Genomic DNA, 24,324 nt, shown 5'->3' with positions numbered 1-24,324 from the left:
GTGAAATAAGTCAGAAACAGGAGGATGAATATGGGATGATCTCACTCAGGCAGAAGTTGAAAAACAAGATCAGAAAAGAAAACACAAGTAGAATCTGAACTGAATTGGCATATTGCACCAAAGTAAAAGACTCTGGGGTGGGTGGATGGGGAGAATACAGATCCAAGGATGACAGAGGACCTAGTGTGGGTTGTATTGTTATGTGGGAAACTGGGGAATGTTATGCATGTACAAACTATTGTATTTACTGTTGAATGTAAAACATTAGTTCCCCAATAAAGAAATTAAAAAAAATAATAATAATAAAATAAAAATGGTGAATTCACTTTCAGGTCATCTTAGATGGAGCTTGAAGGAATCTGAGATAATTCAGAAACAGAAGGATGAATATGGGATGATCTCACTCATAGACAGAAACTGAAAAGATCAGAAGGGAAAACACTAAGCATAACCTGGACTGGAGTTGGTTTATTGCACCAAGTAAAAGACTCTGGGGTGGGTTGTGGGGGGCAGGGTTCAGGTCCTGGAACATGATGGCAAAGGCCCTAGGGGGGGTTGTGTTGTTATGTGGAAAACTAGGAAATGTTATACATGTACAAACTATTGTATTTACTGTCAACTGTAAAACATCACCCCCCCCCCAATAAAGAAAAAAAAAAAAAGAACAGAAGGGAAAACACAAAGCAGAACTTGGACCGGAGTTGGTGCACCAAGGTAAAAGACCGGGGTGTGTGTGGAGGGAGGGGGCTGTTCAGGTCCTGGAACATGATGGCAGATGAAGACCGAGTGGGGAGTGAATTGTGTATGTGGAAAACTGAGAAATGTTACACAGGTGCAAACTACCGTATTTTACTGTTGACTGTAAACCATTAATCCCCCAATAAAGAGTGTTATCTTCTCGCCCCATTTTAACTGTAAGCCCCAATTATTTCTCCAGGATAATTGCATTGGAATACAGTGGCAGGATGGTTGTGCAGAAATGTTTTCACACAATCTACCGGATAGCCCTAAATTTGTACGTACATATGAAAAGAATTGTTTTGTATAATTATTTTACCAAGTATGAGCCTCAGTATCGTTCACCCACGCATTGATCTCAAGTCGCCGCCTGGCGGGAGCCAGAAAGAATGCACGAGAGGACTAAAATTTAGCAGGCAAAGATGCACACTTTGAAAAAAGATTAAACATTGGTTTAAAAGGCGTAACTCAGCGACCACGCCCCTTTGAAACGCCTCTGTTACTGGGAGACGTGGGAGGGGTCTGATCTCATCGATGATTGGTTAACTCTACAGCCAATCACAAGCACAGAGTCATTTTGCTATTCGTCCTGTTCTACCTCCCCGTTGCACTGAAGTCACGTTTGCAAATAGGAATGGAGTACGTGAGAAGGACAGGACGGCTAGCCAATGAGGTCTTGGGACGTTGACAGGCGCGCTGAGGCCACTGCCAGGATGAGGGCGGAAGCAGTTCTGGTTAAGAAGGGAAGCGAAAGATGGCGGCGGAAACGCTGCTGTCCAGTCTATTGAGGCTGCTGCTTTTGGGGCTCCTGTTACCCGCAAATCTGACTGGAGGTGTCGGGAGCCTGAACCTGGAGGAGCTGAGTGAGATGCGTTATGGGATTGAGATTCTGCCGTTACCTGTCATGGGAGGGCAGGTGAGGAGGCACAGAGGGGACAAGGGTCCAGGGCAGAAAGAGAGAAGGGAAAGGGTAGAAAATGGGCAGCTGTGGAGTCTGAGGCGGAAAGCTGAGGAGAATCGGGCAGAGTGGGTAGGGTCTTTACGATGACTTCTGAGGCTCGCAGAACGAGACCCGTTCCCTGGCGGCCGGGGACTGCGCGGGGTGGGGCTTCCCGCTGTCAGCTACAGCGCCAGTTCCTGCTGCGAGCAGCCAGGCTCCGCCCCCGGGGAGAAGTGGGCGTGTTCTCTCTCCTCTGCGGCCCCGCACTGATGGGGGACTGGTGGCTGTCGTGACGCGACTCCTGCCCAGAATCCGAAGAGGGGTTTCCTTGTTCTCACTGATTCCAGTCTCTCTCTGCTTCCCTGATCTCCGACCCTCCATTCTTTCTCAGAGTCAAGCCTCGGACGTGGTGATTGTCTCCTCGAAATATAAACAGCGTTATGAGTGTCGCCTGCCTGCCGGCGCTATTCACTTCCAACGTGAAAGGGAAGAGGAGTCACCTGCTTACCAAGGACCTGGGATCCCTGAGTTGTTGGGCCCAATGGAAGATGCTCCCTGCCTCCTGAAGGTGAAAGGAACTGGGATGTATGGAATGAGGGCACAGGAACTAGAGTATCTGCACGGAAGGAGGAGTTGGAAGGATCTGCAGGAGTAACAAGATAGGCCACTAGAAGAGTAGCCGGTGTACATATGGAAAAGCAGCAATGATTCTAGCAACCGCTGATGTCACTTTACTGAATGTATTCTAGAAGAGAGAGGACAGCCCTATACTGTCTGCTTCTGCATCCTATTTTATTTTCATTTTGCTCCTTCCCATGATCTGCAATCATCTTATTACTTTAGTTACATTTAGTCTCAGCGTTGGAATGTAAATTCATGACATCAGAGAGTTTCTCTTGTTCGTAGTCACTGTATCCCCAGTGCTTAGAAAAACAGAAAGAATATTGTAGAAGTACAATTGAGAACTACTTACTTATTATTAGAGACAGAGAGAAATTGAGAGGTGAAGGAGAGACAGACAGGGAGACAGAGACACACTTGCAGCCCTACTTCACCATTCATGAAGTTTTCTCCCAGCAGGTGGGGACCAGTGACTTGAACCCAGATCCTTGTGTACTGTAATGTATGCGCTTAACCAGGTGTACCACCCCCTATCGCCTCTGGTCTCTCTCATTAAAATAAATAAATTATATATATATATATATAAAAGAAAATACATGTTAGCGGTAACTGACTCAGAAGGAAAACACACACACATACACACACACACACACACACACACCACACAGGGAATCTGGAGAACTGAATGTAGATGCAGAGGGTGATAGGAAGTAAATAAGCCATGTGTGTCTTATATCTAGAAAAAGATTCTGATTTTTATTTATTTGTTGTCAGACCAAAGACTGGTGGACGTATGAATTCTGTTATGGACGCCACATACAGCAGTATCACATGGAAGGTGAGTCATGCCTATATTTTCTCTAATCCCTCATCAATGTGTCAGGGAAGGCGGCCTGCATCCTTCGTCTCCTTCTGTCCTGGTCCTCTTAGGATGGTCTGAGTGTGTTTCTCTGTGGTTTCTCTTGCAGATTCAGAAATCAAAGGTGAAATCCTCTATCTTGGTTACTACCAATCAGCCTTCGACTGGAATGACGAAACAGCCAAGGTGGCAGGAGTGTGGGGGTGGGAGAAGGGAAGGGTCAGAATTAGCAAATGTGTCTTTCATTCAGAGTTTGGTGCCTCTGGGTCAAAGAGTCATTTCTCCTCCTTGCTGTCTTCCTCATGCCCTATTACCTGATGTCTTCCCCAGGCCTCCAAGCAGCATCGCCTGAAACGCTACCACAGCCAGACCTATGGCAACGGGTCCAAGTGTGACCTTAATGGGAAACCCCGGGAAGCTGAGGTTCGGGTGAGTCTCAATACAGGGATATTAATATTCCCTCGATGACAGTTGAGATTCTTAGGAATCTGTCTTCTAAGGGGAAGGTGGCATATTACAGGTAGGAGCATCTATTACCAGATCCTATGCCCTAAGTTTACTGTTCCTATTTCCAGCTTCTGATTGGTGTCACTGCCAGGATAATCAAAGGTACTTCAGTTCAGCATTTCCCAAATTCTTCTCTTGAAGCACCCAACTGCACATAGCTCCTTTTCCCTTGTTTCTCTTTTCTGTCACCTAAGCCAGAAACCTTAGTGTTAGTGACTATTCTTTGTCCATTTTGTTCTCCTTTCTCCACTGATAGCTTTCAGGGTAGTGGCATAGGTTTTGGCCTCTGTTCTAGGGGTACAGTGGTGACAATTATGCAAGTCTTGTCCTCTTGTAATTCACAGTGTAGAAAGAAAGATGTGAACAAAAGAACGACAGGATTAGGAGCTCAAGTGGAGGCATAACCTGATAGAGGGCACATGTTAAAACACACAGGGACCCAGGTACAAACCTCCACTCCTCAAGTGTAGGGGGAAAGCTTCATGAGTGGTGAAGCAATGCTGCAGGTATCTTTCTATCTTCTTCTCTCTCAGTTTGTCTCTAATAAATAAATAAAATATTTTTAAAAGAATGGCAGAGGGGCCAGGCTGTGGTGCACCTGGTTGAGTGCACATATTGTAGTGCACATGGACCCAGGTTCAAGCCCCCGATCCCCACCTGTAGAGGGAAAGCTTTGCGAGTGGTGAAGGCTGCAGGTGTCTCTCTGTCTCTCTCCCCCTCTATCACCCCCTTCCCTCTAGATTTCTGGCTGTCTCTATCCAATAAATAAATAAAAATAATTTTAAAAAATTAAAAAAAAAGAATGACAGAGTTCACTGCAGTATCAAGTTGAAGAGAGATGTAAAGGAGTTCTCTGAGTTAGTAACAGAGCCCATTCATTTTGATTTTACTTGATTTCATTTACTTTTTATTTGGGAGAGAGAGAGAAGGGCACTGCTCAGCTCTGGCTTATAGTGGTGCTGGGGATTGAACTTGGGACCTCAGAGCCTCAGGCTTTCTCAAGCCTGTCTTTTGTTTAACCATTAAGCTACTCCTTCAACCTAGCCCATTCATTCTAGATTTTTCTTGTTACTCTCTCTCTCTCTCTCTGTTAGATTTTTCTGTTTATAAAAGATTTCAGAGGGGCTGGGTGGTGATGCACCTGCTTGAGTGAACATGTTACAATGCTCTAGGACCTGGGTTCAAGCCCCTGGTTCTCACCTAAAGTGGGAAAGCTTTGCAAGTGGTGAAGCAGTCCTGCAGGTATCTCTCTCTCTCCTTCTCTATCACCCCCTTCACTCAATTTCTGGCTGTCTCTATCCAATAAATAAATAGAGATAATAAAAAATTTAAAAATATATATTTCAGGGGAGTTGGGCAGTAGCACAGAGGGTTAAGCACAGGTGGCGCAGAGCAAGGACTAGTGTAAGGATCCTGGTTCGAACCCCCAGCTCCCCACCTGCAGGGGAGTTGCTTCACAAGCGGTAAAGCAGGTCTGCAGAGTCTATCTTTCTCTCCCCCTCTGCCTCTCTCCATTTCTCTCTGTCCTATCTAACAACAATTACATCAGTAATAACTACAACAATAAAACAACAAGGACAAAAAGGAAATAAATAAATTAATTTTTAATTTAAAAGGGAATAAATAAATTAATTAAAAATAAATAAATTAATTAAAAATATTTCAGAGAAAGAGAACCAGAATGTTATTTCTGGCAAGTGATGCTGGGGATAAAACTCAGGGCCTTGTACTTGAGAGTCTAAGACTATCCACAGGACCACCTGAGCCATATTCTCTTTTCTGAGCTTGGTGCCTTCACTTTTTACCTGTGTCACTACCAACAGCTTTTTTAAATTTAATTTTATTTATTTATCAATGAGGGGGTAGGGAGAGAGAGAGAGAGAAAGAACCAGACATCATTCTGGTACATATGCTGCTGGGGATCAAACTCAGGACCTTTTTTTTTTTTCTTTCTGCCTCTGGGTCATTGCTGGGGCTTGGTGCCTGCACTACGAATCCACTACTCCTGGAGGCTATTTTTACCCTTTGTTGTGCTGTTTATCATCGTTGTTGTTATTATTATTATTGTTGCTGTCATTGTTGTTGGATAGGACAGAAATCAAGAGAGGAGGGGGAAGACAGAGAAGGGGAGAAAAAGATAGACACCTGCAGACCTGCTTCACCACTTGTGAAGTGACCCCTATGCAGCTGGGGATCTGGGGGCTCCAACCAGGATCATCCCTCTGCTGGTCCTTATGCTTTGTGCCATGTGCACTTAACCCACTGCACTACTGCCTGACCCCCTCTTTCTTTTTCAATACTTACATATTAATGAGAAATATAGGAGGAGAGAGAGAAAGAACCAGACATCACTCTGGTATATGTGGTATATCACTCTGGGGATGGAACTCAGGACCTCATACTTGAGAGTCCAATGCTTTCCACTACACCACCTCTTGGACCACTTAACTAATGTTTCTGATATGTAGTGATTGATTCTTACCTGAGTCAAGGCAGGCAGACAGAAGTGTGGTGTTCTTCAGGTGATTTTAATGTACATCCATACAATACACACCTGTAAAGAGCCACAGGGATTTTCTTTTTGTAATGCAGATTTGTACATGCAGTAGTGAAGTTGTCTTCCCACAAATTGTTGAAAGGTAGACTCCATCCCATTTTTCAAAGAGACCTAATGTAGGCACACATTCATTCTGACACACACACACACACACTTTCCCCATCCTAAAAGATTATATAGTCATCAAAAATTTTACTCTTTAAACAATTTTTATTATCTTTATTTATTGGATAGAGACGGCCAGAAATTGAGAGGGTGTGGGGAGATTAAGAGGAGCTCAGTGGTGGCACATCTGGTTAAGTGCACACATTACAGTGCACAAGGACCCAGATTAAAGCCCTTTGTCCCCACCAGCAGGGGAAAGCTTCAGGAGTGAAATAGGGCTGCTCTGTTTCTTTCCCTTTCTATCTCTCCTCAGTTTCTCTCTGTCTCTACTCTGATAAATAAACAAATAAAAATTTTAAAAAGAGGCGGGGAGAGAGAGACATCTGCAGCACTGCTACACCACTCACAAATCTTTCCCCCTACAGGTTGGGATTGGAGGTTTGAACCCAAGTTCTTGTGGATTGTAACATGTGTACTCAACCAGGTGCACCACCACCCGGCCACAGTCAAAATTTTTATTCTTACCTGAAATGTTCTTATATGTTAATATCACTGTGTCTGTCCTCACTAGAATCAGGAAGGCAAGAACAACGTTTGTCTGACTTGCTTCTCGGTTATCACTAGGACTTGTTACCTGCATGACTCCATAATTCTTGGTAGCCATTTTTTGATAAATTCAGAGAGAGAAGAGGAACACATGCTGTACTGTTCCACCACTCATTCAGCTTCCCCTCTACAGGTGGGGACCAAGGGCTTGAACCCAGGTCCTCATGTATAGTAACATGTGCACTCTACTGTGTGAGCTACTGCTCGGTCCCACTGATGTAGATTGTCTTTGCTTCCTGGAGGAGGTAGACACAGGTCCTACTCAGTCCTCTTGATCCTGTACCTCATGGGGTTTCATTTAGACAGCAGTTATTTCATTTGTTGAGCTTTCTCAGACAGACCTGTACCTCATTTTCTTTCTAGGCATACCTTTAAAAAAAAAGAGAGAGGGAGATACAGAGAGAAAGTCCAGAATTACTACTCAGCTCTCTTATGGTGTTGCAATGGATTGAACCTAGGACTTTGGAGCCTCAAGCATAAAATCCCTTTGCATAATCATTACGCTGTCAACCTGACCCTGTACCTCATTTGAAAATATATGTATTTCATGTGGTCCAGGAGGTGGCACAGTGAATAACAAATTGGACTCTCAGGTATGAGGTCCTGAGTTCAATCCCCGGTAGCACATGTACCAGAGTGATGTCTGATTCTCTCTCTCCTCCTATCTTTCTCATGAATAAATAAATAAATAATCTTTAAAAAATTTTTCATTAGGGGGAGTCGGGCTGTAGCGCAGCGGGTTAAACGCAGGTGGCGCAAAGCACAAGGACCGGCGTAAGGATCCCGGTTCGAACCCCGGCTCCCCACCTGCAGGGGAGTCGCTTCACAGATGGTGAAGCAGGTCTGCAGGTGTCTATCTTCTCTCCTCCTCTCTGTCTTCCCCTCCTCTCTCCATTTCTCTCTGTCCTATCCAACAATGATGACAACAACAATAATAACTACAACAATAAAACAAGGGCAACAAAAGGGAATAAATAAAATAAAATATTTAAAAAAATTTTTTTTTCATTAGGGAGTCGGGCAACAGGTTAACCATATGTGGCACAAAGCACAAGGACTGGTTTAAGAATCCTGGTTCAAGCCCCCAGCTCCCCACCTGCAGGCAAGTCACTTCACAGGCGGTGAAGCAGGTCTGCAGTTGTCTATCTTTCTTTCCCCCTCTCTGTCTTCTCCTCCTCTCTCCATTTCTCTCTGTCCTATCCAACAACGACGACAACAACAATAAAACAACAAGGGCAACAAAAGGGAATAAATAAATAAAGTAAAATATTAAAAAAAAATTTTTTTTTCATTAGGGAGTCGGGCAACAGGTTAACCATATGTGGCACAAAGCACAAGGACTGGTTTAAGAATCCTGGTTCAAGCCCCCGGCTCCCCACCTGCAGGCAAGTCACTTCACAGGCAGTGAAGCAGGTCTGCAGGTGTCTATCTTTCTTTCCCCCTCTCTGTCTTCCCCTCCTCTCTCCATTTCTCTCTGTCCTATCTAAGAACAATGACATCAATAACAACAATAATAACTGCAACAACAATAAAGAACAAGGGCAAGAAAAGGGAAAATAAATAAATATAATTTTTAAAAAATATTTCATTTATTTATTAATGAGATAGGAGGAGAGAGAAAGAACCAGACATAACTCTGGCACCCGTGCTGCTGGAGATTGAACTTGGGACCTCCAGCTTGAGAGTCCAATGCCTTACCAACTACACCATCTCCTGGACCACTAGACATCTAGGTTTTATTAACACAAAAGAGCTGTAGTAAATTTTTTTTTCATAGACCATAGCACTGCTCAGTTCTGGCTTATGGTGGTGGTGCGGATTGAATCTAGGACCTTGGAGCCTCAGGCCTGAGAGTCTTTTTTTTTTTTTTTTTTTTTTGTATGACCATTACGCTGTCTTCCAGCCCTGTAATAAATAATTTTATACCAGCAGAGTATATATAGATTGAATTCCTGGCAGTAGGCTTGTGTCATTTTGATATGTTCTGCCAAATGACCCTGCTTAAGTCAGCTACTCTCCCGACAGCAATGTATAAGATTTCTGGTTTCCTCACAAGAATGCCAACTCAGTGTATCTTTGGATTTTTGGCCAGTCTTCAGACAGGTATCAGATGAAGAATGATTTGTTAAGGTCTAACTTGCATATCTCTTAAGAAAAATGTGTGATCTTATTTATATGAAAGAGCTGGGTTTATTATTATTATTATTTATTCATGATAAATATTAGGGGAGAGAGAGAGAGAAAGAACCAGACATCACTCTGGTACATGTGCTACTGGGGATTGAACTTGGGACCTCATGTTTGAGAGTCCAAAGTCTTATCCACTTCACCACCTCCCATACCACTGGAAGAGCTGTTTGACTTTCTTCTTTCAACTATCCAAATTCTTTGCTCTTTTTCCTAAGGGACTTTTGATCTTTTACTGTTCAATTTCTACTAGATTTATAGAGATTACGCCATTATCTGTGATAGGAATTGTAACTGTTCTCACTTCTTTTTTTTTTAATAATTTCTTTCTTTATTGGGGAATTAATGTTTTACACTCAACAGTAAATACAATAGTTTGTACATGCATAACATTCACCAGATTCCCATTTAACAATACAACCCCCACTATGTCATTCATCATCTTTCATGGACCTGTATTCTCCCCACCCACCCACCCACCCCAGAGTCTTTTACTTTGGTGCAATACGCCAATTCCATTTCAGGTTCTACTTGTGTTTTCTTTTCTAAGCTTGTTTTTCAACTTCGGCCTGAGAGTGAGATCATCCCATATTCATCCTTCTGTTTCTGACTTATTTCACTCAACATGATTTTTTCAAGGTCCATCCAAGATCGGCTGAAAACGGTGAAGTCACCATTTTTTACAGCTGAGTAGTATTCCATTGTGTATATATACCACAACTTGCTCAGCCACTCATCTGTTGTTGGACACCTGGGTTGCTTCCAGGTTTTGGCTATTACAAATTGTGCTGCCAAGAACATATGTGTACACAGATCTTTTTGGATGGATGTGTTGGGTTCCTTAGGATATATCCCCAGGAGAGGGATTGCAGGGCCATAGGGTAGGTCCATTTCTATCCTTCTGAGAGTTCTCCAGACTGTTCTCCACAGAGGTTGGACCAATTGACATTCCCACCAGCAGTGCAGGAGGGTTCCTTTGACCCCACACCCTCTCCAGCATTTGCTGCTGTTACCTTTTCTGATGTGTGACATTCTCACAGGAGTGAAATGATATCTCATTGTTGTCTTGATTTGCATTTCTCTGACAATCAGAGACTTGGAGCATTTTTTCATGTGTTTCTCAGCCTTTTGGATCTCTTCTGTGGTGAATATTCTGTCCAAGCCCTCCCCCCATTTTTGGATGGGGTTATTTGTTGTCTTGTTGTTGAGTCTGGCAAGCTCTTTATATATATATATGTTGGTTATTAAACTCTTATGTATGGCATGTAAAGATCTTCTCCCATTCTGTGAGGGGTCTCTTGGTTTGGGTAGTTGTTTCTTTTGCTGTGAAGAAGCTTTTTAATTTGATGTAGTCCCATAGGTTTATACTTGCCTTAGTCTTCTTTGTAATTAGATTCGTTTCATTGAAAATGTCTTTAAAATTTATGCAGAAAAAAGTTCTGCCAATATTTTCCTCTAAGTATTTGATAGTTTGTGATCTAACATCCAAGTCCTTGATCCACTTGGAATTTACTTTTGTATTTGGTGAAATACAGTGATTCAGTTTTATTCTTCTGCATGTTTTAACCCACTGTTTCCAACACCATTTGTTGAAGAGACTCTGCTTTTCCCATGTAATAGTCTGGGCCCCTTTGTCAAAGATTAGATGTCCATAGGTGTGGGGCCTCATTTCTGGGCTCTCAATTCTATTCCACTGGTCAGTGTGTCTGTTCATGTTCCAGTACCAAGCAGTTTTGATGACAATGGCCCTATAATACAGTTTGAGATCTGGGAGTGTGATGCCTCCAGTTCTGTTCTTTTTTCTCAAGATTGTTTTGGCAATTCTAGGTCTTTTCTGGTTCCAGATAAACATTTGTAGCATTTTTTCTATTCTCCTAAAAAATGTGCTTGGGATCTTGATGGGGATAGCATTAAATTTATAGATGGCTCTGGGTAATATATTCATTTTGATGATGTTAATTCTTCTAACCCATGAACATGAAATATCTTTCCACTTCTTTGTGTCTTTTTCAGTTTCTTTGAGTAGTGACTCATAATTTTCAGTATACAAGTCTTTCACTTCTTTGGGTAGGTTTACTCCTAGATATTTTATTGTTTTTGTTGCTATAGTAAAAGGAACTGATTTCTGGATTTCAATTTCTTCTAACTTAGTGTTTGCATAGAGGAATGCCACTAACTTTTGAATGTTAATTTTATAGCCTGACACCTTACTGTATTGCCTGATGATTTCCAAAAGCTTCTTGCTGGATTCCTTAGGTTTTTCCATGTATACTATCATGTCATCTGCAAACAGGGAGAGTTTGACTTCTTCTCTTCCAATCTGTATGCCTTTAATTCCTTGCTCCTGCCTGATTGCTATGGCAAGAACTTCCAACACTATGTTGAATAGTAATGGTGATAGTGGGCAGCCCTATCTAGTACCTGATCTGAGTGGAAATGCTTCCAGTTTTTCACCATTGATTATGATGTTGGCTGTAGGTTTGCTATATATAGACTCCACTATCTTCAGGAATTTTCCATCTATTCCCATTTTTTTGTAGTGTATTGATCATAAAGGGATGTTGTATTTTGTCAAAGGCTTTCTCTGCATCTATTGATATGACCATGTGGTTTTTTGGTCTTGCTTTTGTTGATGTGGTGGATCACATTGATTGATTTACGTATATTAAACCAAACTTGCATGCCTGGGATAAACCCCACTTGGTCATGATGAACATTCTTTTTGATATACTGCTGTATCTGGTTGGCTAGAATTTTGTTCAATATTTTCGCATCTATGTTCATCAGAGATACTGGTCTGTATTTTTCTTTTTTTGGTTGTGTCCCTGTCTGCTTTTGGTATCAGGGTGATGTTGGCTTCATAGAAGCTGGCAGGGAGTATTCCAGTGTCTTCAATCTTCTGGAAGACTTTTAAAAGTAGAGGTATTAGTTCTTCTTTGAAGGTTATGTAGAATTCATTTGTAAAACCATCTAGTCCAGGACTTTTATTTTTGGGGAGATTTTTGATAACTGTTTCAATTTCATTAGCTGTGATGGGCCTGTTCATGTTATCCACTTCCTCTTTACTTAGTTTTGGAAGTTGGTAGGTATCTAGGAAATCATCCATTTCTTCCAGGTTCTCTAGCTTGGTGGCATATAGTTGTTCATAGAAGCCTCGCATGATATGTTGAATTTCTGCGGTGTCTGTTGTGATATCTCCTCTTTCATTTACTATCCAATTTATTTGGGTCTTCTCTCTTTTTTGTTTTGTGAGTCTCGCTAAAGGTTTGTCGATTTTGTTTACTCTTTCGAAGAACCAACATTTACTTTCATTGATCTTTTGTATGGTTTTCCTATTCTCAATGTTATTTAATTCTGCCCTAACTTTAGTGATTTCTGTCCTTCTGGTTGCTTTAGGATTCCTTTGTTGTTCTTCTTCTAGGTCTTTAAGATGTGCAATCAGGCTGTTTATTTGTGCTTTTTCTTGTTTCCTAATGTGTGCTTGTATAGCTATGAACTTCCCTCTTAGGACTGCTTTAGCTGTGTCCCAAATATTTTGATAGCTTGTGTCTTCATTTTCATTGAAGTCTCAAAACATTTTGATTTCTTCCTTGATTTCCTCTTTGACCCAGAAGTTGTTAAGAAGTGTACTGTTGAGCTTCCACATTTTGGGACTGTTACTAATCTTTTGTTGATTGTTAAGTGTTAGTTTAATTCCACTGTGGTCTGAGAAGATGCTTGGGATTATTTCAGTGCTCTTGAATTGGCTGATGCTGTTTTTGTGGCCTAACATATGGTCTATCCTTGAGAATGACCCATGTGGATTTGAGTAAAATGTGTATTCCAGTTTCTTGGGATGAATGACTCTGAAAATGTCCAATAGTTCTAGTTTATCTATCTCTTCATTTAGCTCCCTTATGTCTTTACTGATTTTCTGCCTGGATGATCTGTCAAGTTGAGAGAGTGGGGTGTTGAAGTCCCCTACTATGATTGTGTTACTGTTAATATATTGCTGTAGCTCTTTCAGTAGAAGTTTGATGTATTTAGATGGCTTCTCATTGAGTGCATAGATGTTAATAATTGTTAAGTCCTCTTGATTGACTGATCCTCTGAGCATTAAGTAGTGTCCATTCCTATCTTTTTTAATCTTATCTATTTTAAAGTCTATCATGTCAGATATGAGAATAGCTGTTCCTGCCCTTTTTTGTGGGCCATTGGCTTGAATGATAGTTTTCCATCCTTTCACTTTAAGTCTGTGTTTGTCTTGTTGCGTTAGGTGAGTTTCCTGTAGACAACATATTGTTGGGTTGTGTTTTCTGATCCATCTTCCTACTCTGTGTCTTTTAATAGGTGAATTCAGGCCATTGACATTTATTGATATCAAAGATTGAAGATATTTTAACGCCATTCTTGTAGAGTTTTAGAGTGTTTTGATATATGTCCTATTTGTGGTGGTCTGGTTGTTTATAGGAGACCTTTCAGAACTTCTTTCAGGGCAGGCTTGGTGATGGTTGATTCCTTCAACTGTTGCTTGTCTGAGAAGGTTTTGATGCCTCCATCTAGTCTGAATGACAGTCTAGCAGGATATAGTATTCTTGGGTGAAAGCCTTTCTCATTGAGCACTCGATAGATATCTTGCCATTCTCTTCTGGCCTGTAGTGTTTGTATGGAGAAGTCTGCTGCTAATCTTATGGGTTTTCCTTTGTAGGTGACTCTTTGTTTTTCTCTTGCAGCCTTGAGGATCCTTTCTTTATCCTTATTCCTTTCCAATCTAAGTATGACATGTCTTGGTGTCTTTAGGTCTGGGTTAATTCTGTTTGGGACCCTCTGGGCTTCTTGAATCTTTATGTCTTTGATGTTGTCTAGACTAGAGAAATTTTCAGCTATTATGGCCTGGAAAAATGCTTTCTTCGTCTCCTTCTCTTTCTTCCTCTGGTAAGCCAATAATGCATATATTGTGTCTTTTGAAGTCATCCCATAGGACTCTGTTGTTGTTTTCAGCATCTCTTAATCTCTTTTTGAGATCTCTTACTTCTTTTTTAGTTGTCTCTAATTCATCCTCAATCTTGCTAATTCTGTCTTCAGCCTCATAGATTCTATTCTCTCTGCCCTCTACTGCTTTCTGGAGTTCATCTATTTTGTTGCCCTGCTCTGATACTGTTTTAGCTTGTTCAGCTAGTTGCATTCTTAGCTCAGCAATTTCAGCTTTCACCTCTCTAATAACCATGAGATAATTAGAATTTTCTTCCATATTCTCATTTGTTGTTCCTGCATTTCTGATTACAATTTTTTTCAAATTCTTTACTCACTCCTGTTATTATTTCCTTAGCTAATGTTTGGATGTTGAACTCGTTGTTTTGTGCTTCACCCTCTGGAGGACTTTTAGCTGGACTCTTGTCCTGGTTCGAGTCTCCAATATTTTTTCTTGTTGTTTTTACCATTTTATATATTATGTTATGAGTTCCCTTTATCAGTACTTTTCAAATTATTGATCACTATTGCCTGGATTGACTTGTGTCTAAGTTAATTAAAGGGTTTACAGTTGTGGAAGTTAACAGTTTTTTCAATCCCTGAGTTGGAGCTCAGTGGTTTAAAAGCCTCTTTTTTTTTTTTTTTCTTCCCTGTAGGCTATTGGAGTCTGAGGGCTTTTAAACTGTCAATAGGCTTCTTAGCTTAATCACTGACTCCTGACCAAGAGATAAAGCAGGGTGTGGCAGATATAATCCAGTGGTTATGCAAAGAGACTTTCACAGCCCCTCAGCTATGCCACCAAGGTATAGGTCTTCTCTTGAGTTTCCCAGTTAGATCTCTGTCCCCTGGTGTCCCTTCCTGCCACTGCTCCAGATTCTGAGGGTAGTAGCAATGGAGACTCAGAGTTGCACTTGGTGAGTCTCTGGGGAGTCCTTTCCTCCCTTCAGCTGTCCCCTTGTTGGTGGATCAGACTGGAGGTGGTGTCTCCACTGATAAACTGCTGAACTGTTAGCAGTCACTTAATCTCTCCTTAGGCCCCTCTCTCCTCTCTGTCACCAGCCACATGTGTTTGTACTCACGGGTGATTTATTGGGTTCCTGTGGTCATTCTAGTCCTGTCTTGTTTCAGTCCCGGGTGGTCTCCTTTGGTATTCCTAGTTGATCCGGGAAAGGAGAGGAGAGGAGAGGAGAGGAGAGGAGAGGAGAGGAGAGGAGAGGAGAGGAGAGGAGAGGAGAGGAGAGGAGAGAAAGTGATCTGCTGCTCGTAGCTCTGCCTCCGGAAGTCGAATCCACTGTTCTCACTTCTAGTTTGATATGCTTACCTTACTTTTTCCCTTTCTTATCATGACCCTGGTCCACACCTGCAAAGGGAAAGCTTCACAAGTGGTGATGAAATATTGCAGGTGTCTGTCTCTCTCCCTCTCTGTCTCTTCTTCCCCTCTTAATTTCTCTCTGTCTGTATCTAATAAAAAATAAATAAAAATAAAATGGGAGTTGGGAGGCAGCGCAGCCGGTTAAGTGCACATGGTGCAAAGCACAAGGACCAGCTTAAAAATCCCGGTTCAAGCCCCCAGCTCCCCACCTGCAGGGGAGTCACTTCATAAGCCGTGAAGCAAGTCTGCAGGTGTCTATCTTTCTCTCCCCCTCTCTGTCTTCCCCTCCTCTCTCCATTTCTCTCTGTCCTATCTAACAACAATGACATCAATAACAACAATAATAACTACAACAACAATAAAAAAACAAGGGCAATAAAAGGGAAAATAAATAAGTAATATTAAAAAAGGGAGGCGGGCGGTTGCGCAGCGGGTTAAGTGCACGTGGCAGAAAGCACAAGGACTGGTGGAAGGATCCTGGTTCGACCCCCGGCTCCCCACCTGCAGGGGAGTCCCTTCACAGGCAGTGAAGCAGGTCTGCAGGTGTCTATCTTTCTCTCCCCCTCTCTGTCTTCCCCTCCGCTCTCCATTTCTCTCTGTCCTATCTAACAACAATGACGTCAATAACAACAATAATAACTACAACAACAATAAAAAGACAACAAGGGCAACAAAAGGGAAAATAAATAAAATTTTTAAAAAATTTAAAAAAGAAATGTTTAAGAAACTTTTTAAAAAATTTAAAAATAAAGAAAGTATGAAATTAAATGGAGCTTTAAGGAGAGAGGAGGGGGGGTTACATGGTAAGAAAAGGATGCCTCGGGTAGAAGGTATATAGTATAATGGTTATGCAAAGAGACTTTCAAGCCTGAGGCTCCAAAGTCCCAGGTTCAGTCCCTGCACCTCCATCAGCCAGAGTTGAGCAGTGCTCTGGTTTAAAAAAAAGGGGAGGGGGCAAATGGTGGCACACCTGGTTGAGCCAACATGTTAAGTGCACAAGGACACAGGTTCAAGCCCCAGTCCCCACCTGCAGGGGGAATGCTTTGCAAGTGGTGAAGCAGTGTGCAGGTGTCTCTCTGTCTCTCCCTCTCTATCACTCCCTTCTCTCTCGATTTCTGGCTGTCTCTATCCAGTAAATAAAATAAAGATAATAAAAAAAATAAAAATAAAAGAAGAAGAATGAGGGGCTGGGCAGTAGTACAGTGGGTTAAGCGCACATGGTCCGAAGCACAAAGACCAGCGTAAGTTTGAGCCCTGGAATCCCCACCTGCAGGGGGGTTGCTTCACAAGTGGTGAAGCAGGTCTGCAGGTATCTATCTTTCTCTCCCCCTCTCTGTCTCTTCCTCTCCCCTCCTCTCTTGATTTCTCTCTATCCTATCCAACAACAATGACAACAATAATAAGAACAACGATGAACAACAAGGGCAACAAAAAACGGGAAAAAATTGCCTCCAGGAGCAGTGAATTCATGGTACAGGCACTGAGTCCCAACAATAACCCTGGAGGCAAAAAAAAGAAAGAGAAAAAGGATGACTCATGTGATGAAGACCAGATGCTCTGTAATTAGATGTTTGCCTTGCTATATAGATAGGCTTCTCCAAAGAAAGATTATTTCTGATAATATCCCTAATTCTGGGTAATACCCCTAGTTCTCATTCGCTAGGTAGTTGAGGGAGTGGTAAGCATTAGTATCTGCATTGACCTACCTGGCTGAGAAGCACATCTTGAGGAGTCCTGTCCTTGGGTGAATTTGGCCATTTTCCTTCATAGATTTTGAAGCTGTGCAGCCTCAGAGATGGCACAGTGGCTGGAGCACTGGACTTGAAGACATACGGTCCTTGGTTCAATCCCCAGTATCATGTGTGCTACAGTGATACTCTGGTTCTTTTTTTTCTACAATTTTTACAAGATTTTATTTATTAACAATAGAGAGGGAAAAAAATAGAGAAGGAGCAATAGAACCAGAGCACCAGGAAGTCAGGCGATAGCGCAGTGGGTTAAGTGCAGGTAGCACAAAGCGCAAGGACCGGTGTAAAGATCCTGGTTCTAGCCCCTGGCTCCCCACCTGCAGGGGAGTCACTTCACAGGTGGTGAAGCAGGTCTGCAGGTGTCTGTCTTTCTCTCTGTCTTTCTGTCCTCTCTCCATTTCTTTCTGTCTTATCCAACAATGATGATGTCAATAACAACAACAATAACTATAACAATAAAACAACAATGGCAACAAAAGGGAATAAATAAATAAACATTAAAAAAATAATAACCATAGCATCATTCTAGTACACAGGATGCTAGTCATCAAATACCCTCATGTGGGAGTCGGGTGGTAGCGCAGGGGGTTAAGTGCAGGTGGCGCAAAGTGCAAGAACCGGGGTAAGGATCCCAGTTCGAGCCCCTGGCTCCCCACCTAGGGGAGTCTCTTCACAGGCGGTGAAGCAGGTCTGCAAGTGTCTATCTTTCTCTCCCCCTCTGTCTTCCCCTCCTCTCTCCACTTCTCTCTATCTTATCCAGCAACAACGACATCAATAACAACAATAATAACTACAATAAAGCAACAAGGGTGACAAAAGGGAATAAATAAATATTAAAAAATATATATATACCCTCATACTTCTGAGTTTAGCACCCTACTCAGTGCCCACCTCCCAGGCCTATCTCTCTGTATTACTAAGAAATAATTTTTTTTGGGGGGAGGGGGCTGGGTGGTGGTGCACCCGGTTAAATGCACATATTACCAAGTGCAAGGACCTGGGTTCAAGCCCCTGTTCCCCTCCTGCCCAGTTCTGCTTCATAAGCAGTGAAGCAGGTCTGAAGATGTGTCTTTCTCTCCCTCTCTTTGTCTCCCCATCCTCTCTAAATTTTTCTTTGTCCTAATATAAAAAAAAAAAAATTAGAAAAAAAATTTAAAAGGAAAATATGGCCACCAGGAGCTGTGGATTCCAGCAGTAACCCTGGTAGCAATAAAAAAAAAAAAAAAAAAGGCATCTTATAAATAAAAACTTTAAAAAGAGAGAAAAAAAAGGAGAAGAAAGAAAGAATTTTTTAAATTTTATTTATTTATTTTAAATGTATTTCCTTATTGGGGAATTAATGTTTTACATTCAACAGTAAGAAATAAATAATTATTTTTAAAAATTTGAGAGTGTTTTAGGTGTAAATTCATGATTGTGATATCTTTATGGTAAACTGGCCTTATTTTTCTTTTTAATGATTTGCTTTAAGAAGGGATAGAGAGAGAAAGACCAGAGCACTGATCAGCTCTGGCTTATGGTGGTGTGGGGGATTGAACTCGGGACTTTGGAGCCTCAGGCATAAGTCCTTCATATGACCATTATGCTGTCTCCCCAACCCAGCCCTCTTTTTCATGTTATAACTATTTTTACAGTTAACATTTTATGGAGAAATGGAATGCAATACCTAAAGCTGTAAAGGACACATACTATGTAAAGAGTGATAGAGAAGGTGTGAACCGTCACCTCAGGTTGCGGAGGGGCACGGGCAGTGCCGGGCAGTGCCTCTGTGCCACTCTCTGTCTGCCTCAGCCTCTCTCCTTTTGCTAGCAGTTACTGACTTCATGAGGAAAATTCTTTTAACTTTTCTTTAGAGATTTGCCATCTGTGTATGCATCTCCTTTGATTCTGCCTTCATTCATGAGCTTTGTACATAGCCAGCAGTATTGTAAGAACCTATGAAAACATACAAAATGTATATAGACATCTTTGGGGGACTTGTGGCTTTTGCTCAGTGTTGTGACTGTGAGGTTCTGTGGTGCTGATGCCAGTGGCAGCTGTGCCTTCACACACAAGCCTGCAGTGTGAGCGAGCCATACACTCTGCCCTTTGAGCAGCCACAGATTCAGCCACAGGCAGGTAGAACATGCCCACTGTGCTGTTAGTGTAACAGCTGTGTCTGTACCAATGCTGTACAGACTTTATGGTTGTTATTATTCCCTGAACACTACAGTAGAACAATTACTTACATAGAAATTAAACACTGGAGATAAGGTGGTAGTGCAGAGGGTTAACCGCACATGACGTGAAGCACTAGGACCGGTGAAAAGATCCGGATTCAAGCCCACGGCTCCCCACCTGCAGGGGAGTAGCTTCACAGGCAGTGAAGCAGGTCTGCAGGTGTCTTTCTCTCCCCCTCTCCGTCTTCCCCCTCCTCTCTCCATTTCTCTCTGTCCTATCCAACAACAGTGGCATCAGTAACAACAATAATAACCACAACAACTCGAAAACAAGGGCAACAAAAGGGGGAAAAAAGCCTCCAGGAGCAGTGGGTTCAATAACCCTGAAGGCAAAAAAAAAGAGCTTAAACACTGTATGAGGTGGTATGAGGAAGCTAGAGGCCATTTGAAGTCTGCAGGAAGATGTACATGATTTGTGTAGTGCCAGCACTACTCACCCACAGCTCCCAGCAGCCATTTTTCTTTTTGCCTCCAGGGTTATTGCTGGGCTCAGTGCCGGCACTATGAATTCACTGCTCCTGGAGGCGTTTCTCCCCCATTTTTGTTGCCCCTATTGCTCTTGTTGTTATTGCTGCTGTTGTTGGGTAGGACAGAGAAAAATTGAGAAGGAAGGGGAAGACAGAGAAAGATAGACACCCGCAGACACCCGCAGACTGGCTTCACCGTTTGTTTGCGAAGCGGCCCCCTGCAGGTGGGGATCCGGGGGCTGGAACTGGGATCCTTGAGCCGGTCCTTGTGCTTCACACCATGTGCGCTTAACTCGCTGTGCTACCGCCCAACCCCCCCCTTTTTTTTTCCTTTTTTAATTTTATTTGATAGGACAGAGAAATTGAGAGGGGTGGAAGAGATAGAGAAGGAAAGAAAAAGATAGACACATGCTTCACTGCTCATGGAGTGTGTCCACTGAATGTGGGGAGCAGGGGCTAGAACTGAGTCCTTGTGTATGGTAATATATGCACTTAACCTGCTGTGCCACCACCTGTCCCCTCACCTTTCAATATTTGGATTCTCCCTCTGTTAGCAAAAATTGTTACTAAATACAGCTTCTCTTTTTAAATTCTAGGGATCAAACCCAAAGCTTCATACATGCAAAGTATATACTCTACCACTGAGCTATATACAACCATTATTATGTGAGTACCACTAGCACTCAAGAATATTTTTGTACCAGACCATTGTTCAGTTCTGGCTAGTGGTAGTACCAGGGATTGAACCTGGGACCTCCAATGCCTTGGGTATGGAAGTCTGTTGCACTACCTATGTTACCATCTCTTCATCCCTGCAATAACTTCTTCTTTTTTTAATATTTATTTATTCATTTTCCCTTTTTGTTGTCCTTGTTTTTTTTATTGTTATAATTATTATTGTTGTTATTGATGTCTTCATTGTTGGATAGGACAGAGAGAAAAGGAGAGAGGAGGGGAAGACAGAGAGGGGGAGAGAAAGACAGACTCCTGCAGACCTGCTTCACTGCCTGTGAAGCGACGCCCCTACAGGTGGGGAGCCGGGGGCTGAAACTGGGATCCTTGTGCTGTGCGTCACCTGCACTTAACCACTGCACTACCGCCCGACTCCCTGCAATAACTTCTTTGTGGAACATTTCAGCTGGCCGCAGAACTACTGGGTCATAGAATATGAAGGCCAGCCCATGTTCCACTTTATTTGGCAGTAATAGTTGGTGCCTTTTACTTCCACCCAAGTTATTTGGTGCTTTGTGCCTGTATGTTGACCCCACCATTCCTGGTGACCATTTCTTTTTCTTTTTTCTTTTTTTAAATTTTTTATATTTATTTATTTTCCCTTTTGTTGCCCTTGTTGTTTTTTATTGTTGTTGTAGTAACTATTGTTGTTGTTATTGATGTCATCATTGTTAGATAGGACAGAGAAAAATGGAGGGAGGAAGGGAAAACAGAGAGGGGGAGAAGAAGATAGACACCTGGAGACCTGCTTCACCGCCTGTGAAGCGACTCCCCTGCAGGTGGGGAGCCGGGGGCTTGGACCGGGATCCTTAAGCTGGTCCTTGTGCTTCGCGCCACTTAAGCTTAGGCCACCGCACTACCGCCTGACTCCCTTTTTTTCTTTTTCGATAGAGACAGAAATAAAAACAGAAAGGAGGAAAGAGAGAGACATCAGCAGCACTTCTCCATTGCTCCTATAGCTTCCCCCTGCAGGTTGAGACTGGGGGCTTGATCCAGGGTGCTTGCATGTGGTAACAAGTGAGCTTTACCTGATGCACCACTGTCTAGCCCCTCGCTGAGGTTTTTGTTCCCATGGACATTCTCATTGCAATGTATATGCTTCCAGCACTCCATGCCTGATCAATATTTGATATTTTCAGACTTAAATGTTTACAAATTTATTGGGAATATACTAGTAACTCATGAATTTAATTTGCTTTTCACTGTTTCCTGAATATTAAACTTATCAAATATTTATGAGTGTGAAACTTATTTATAAAGTGATGTACCTAATTGATGTTCTTGTATTAAACCAAACTTTCAAATGAAAGTAATAGTTCATTAATTTTATATATTAAATCAGTTTTGCACTCTTGAGGTTAACCCAATCGAGCATCATGCATTATCCTTGCCTTTTTTTAAATCTTTTTTATGACTTTCTGGATTCAGTTTACTCTTTTTCATGGGTGTATGTATGTGTGTATCAGTCATTATTGGGACTTCACAGCTCCAGGATGATGGGGGGGGGAGAGAAAGAGAGAGAGGGGTGTGTTGGAGAGGGGAGAGAGGAGAAGACAGAGCACAGCATGGAAGCTTCCTCCAGTGTAGTATGCGGGGGCAGGCTTAAACCTGGATAGCAGGTATGACAAGCAGGTGCACAATCCAAGTGTGCTATTTTTCCGGCTCTCAAGGACTTTTGGATATCTGAGATACAGTAAGCTGTGTATTTTCCTTTAGTACTGTTCATAACTAAATTATGCTGGTCTCAAAAATGTTTTTAGGGAGTCAGGCGGTAGCGCAGCAGGTTAAGCACACATGGCACAAAGCGCAAGGACCGGCTTAAGGATCCCACTTTGAGTCTCCGGCTCCCCACCTGCAGGGGAGTCACCTCACAGGCAGTGAAACAGGTCTCCCTTTCTCTGTCTTCCCCTCTTTTCTCCATTTCTCTCTGTCTTGTCTAACAATGACGACATCAATAACAAAATAATAACTACAACAACAATAAAAAACAACCAGGGCAACAAAAAGGAAAATAAATTTAAAATTTTTTTATATTTATTTATTTATTCCATTTTGTTGTCCTTGTTGTTTTATTGTTGTAGTTATTATTGATGTCGTTGTTGTTGCATAGGACAGAGAGAAATGGAGAGAGGAGGGGAAGACAGAGGGGGAAAGAAAGCTAGACACCTGCAGACCTGCTTCACCTCCTGTGCAGCGACTCCCCTGCAGGTGGGGAGCCGGGGGCTCGAACTGGGATCCTTACTCCAGTCCTTGAGCTTTGTGCCATACCACCTGACTCCCTGGGAAAATAAATTTTTAAAAATTTTTAAAAATGTTTTTAAAATGTTATCACTTTTCCTATATGTTAGACAGTATGTATGATAGCAATTTTTCCCCTTGAATGTTTGCTAGACTCCACCTATAAAATAATCTTATTTTAGGCTTCCTTGTGGGATGATTTTCAACTACTGATTAAAATTAATTCCCCAGCATTTTTGTTATTAATAGTGATTATTACGTTATACAGGTGAACACAAGTAAATAGACCTTTAAAAGTGTAACTGCAGGCCACAAGTTGTATATATTGTGTAATGTCAAGATTGTTTTTAAAATCATTTATTAGAGCTGGGAGGACAGCATAATGGTTATGCAAAAGACCTTTATACTTGAGGCTTTGAGGTTCCAGGTTCAGTACCCAGCACTAAGCCAGACCTGATCTGTATCTGTCTGTATGTCACTTCCTATATCTTTAAAATAAGACAGATATAGGGACCAGGTGGTGGCGCACCTGGTTGAGCGACATGTTACAGTGTGAAAGGACCCGGGTTCAAGCCCCTGGCCCCCACCTGGAGGGGGAAAGCTTTGTGGGTGGTGAAGCAGGGCTGCAGGTGTCTCTCTGTCTCCTCCTTCCCTCTCAATTTCTGGCTGTTTATATCCAATAAATAAAGATAATAAAAAAAATTATATAAGACAGATATGTATTTTTAAAATCATTTATTATAAAAAATTGAAGACATAAAATCAGACACTTCTGTAATGATCCCCTCTGTGTCACCTAGCTTCAGTAAGTATAGCTGGTCTTGAATCATCTGTTCCCTTGCTCACCTCCCTGCACTGCCATGTCCCCTCGGATTATTTAGAAGTGAATTACAGACATCCTATCATTTCAGTCAATTTCTCTACATCTTCATCAACATTTTTAAATATTTATTTATTTATTCCCTTTTGTTGCCCTTGTTTTTTACTGTTGTTATTGATGTCGTTGTCGTTGAATAGGGCAGAGAGAAATGGAGAGAGGAGGGGAAGAGAAAGATAGACAACTGCAGACCTGCTTCACTGCAGATGGGAAGTGAGGGCTCAAACCGGGATTTTTACACAGGTCCTTGCGCTTTGCGCCACCTGTGCTTAACCCGCTGCGCTACTGCCTGATTCCCTAACATTTGTCTTTTTTTTGCCTCCAGGGTTATTGCTGGGGCTCAGTACCTGCACCACGAATCCACTGCTGCTGGAGGCCATTTTTTTCCTTCTTATTACCCTGGTTGTTTTACCATTGTTGTGGTTATTATTATCATTATTGATGTTGTTGTTGATGGATAGGACAGAGAGAAATGGAGGGGGGGGGAGACAGAGAGGGGGAGAGAAAGACACCTGCAGACCTGCTTCACCGCCTGTAAAGCGACTCCCCTGCAGGTGGGTAGCTCAGGGATCAAACCCAGATCCTTGTGCCAGTCCTTGAA

General features: G+C 42.2%; 1 protein-coding gene across 5 annotated transcripts in view; it reads left to right on the top strand.

Moving 5' to 3' along the window:
• The first annotated feature begins 1,462 nt into the window (after positions 1-1,462).
• OS9 (OS9 endoplasmic reticulum lectin) overlaps positions 1,463-24,324 on the top strand; it is a 37,714-nt gene continuing 14,852 nt past the window's right edge. For 4 of the 5 annotated variants that reach the window (XM_007516674.3, XM_007516671.3, XM_007516673.3 and 1 more), the window contains exons 1-5: positions 1,464-1,654; positions 2,070-2,246; positions 3,074-3,137; positions 3,268-3,344; positions 3,489-3,587. In XM_007516674.3, coding sequence (XP_007516736.1) covers positions 1,493-1,654; positions 2,070-2,246; positions 3,074-3,137; positions 3,268-3,344; positions 3,489-3,587 — 579 coding nt within the window. In that variant the 5' untranslated portion in view covers positions 1,464-1,492. Of the gene's footprint in view, positions 1,655-2,069; positions 2,247-3,073; positions 3,138-3,267; positions 3,345-3,488; positions 3,588-24,324 lie in introns of all 5 variants that reach the window. The other variant, XM_060195030.1, reaches the window with a different exon arrangement.

This window comes from Erinaceus europaeus, chromosome 7 (genome assembly GCF_950295315.1).
Source record: "Erinaceus europaeus chromosome 7, mEriEur2.1, whole genome shotgun sequence".
NCBI classification, from domain to species: Eukaryota; Metazoa; Chordata; class Mammalia; order Eulipotyphla; family Erinaceidae; genus Erinaceus; species Erinaceus europaeus.
Note: the sequence above shows the minus strand (reverse complement) of the source record. Positions and strands in the feature narration are given on the sequence as shown.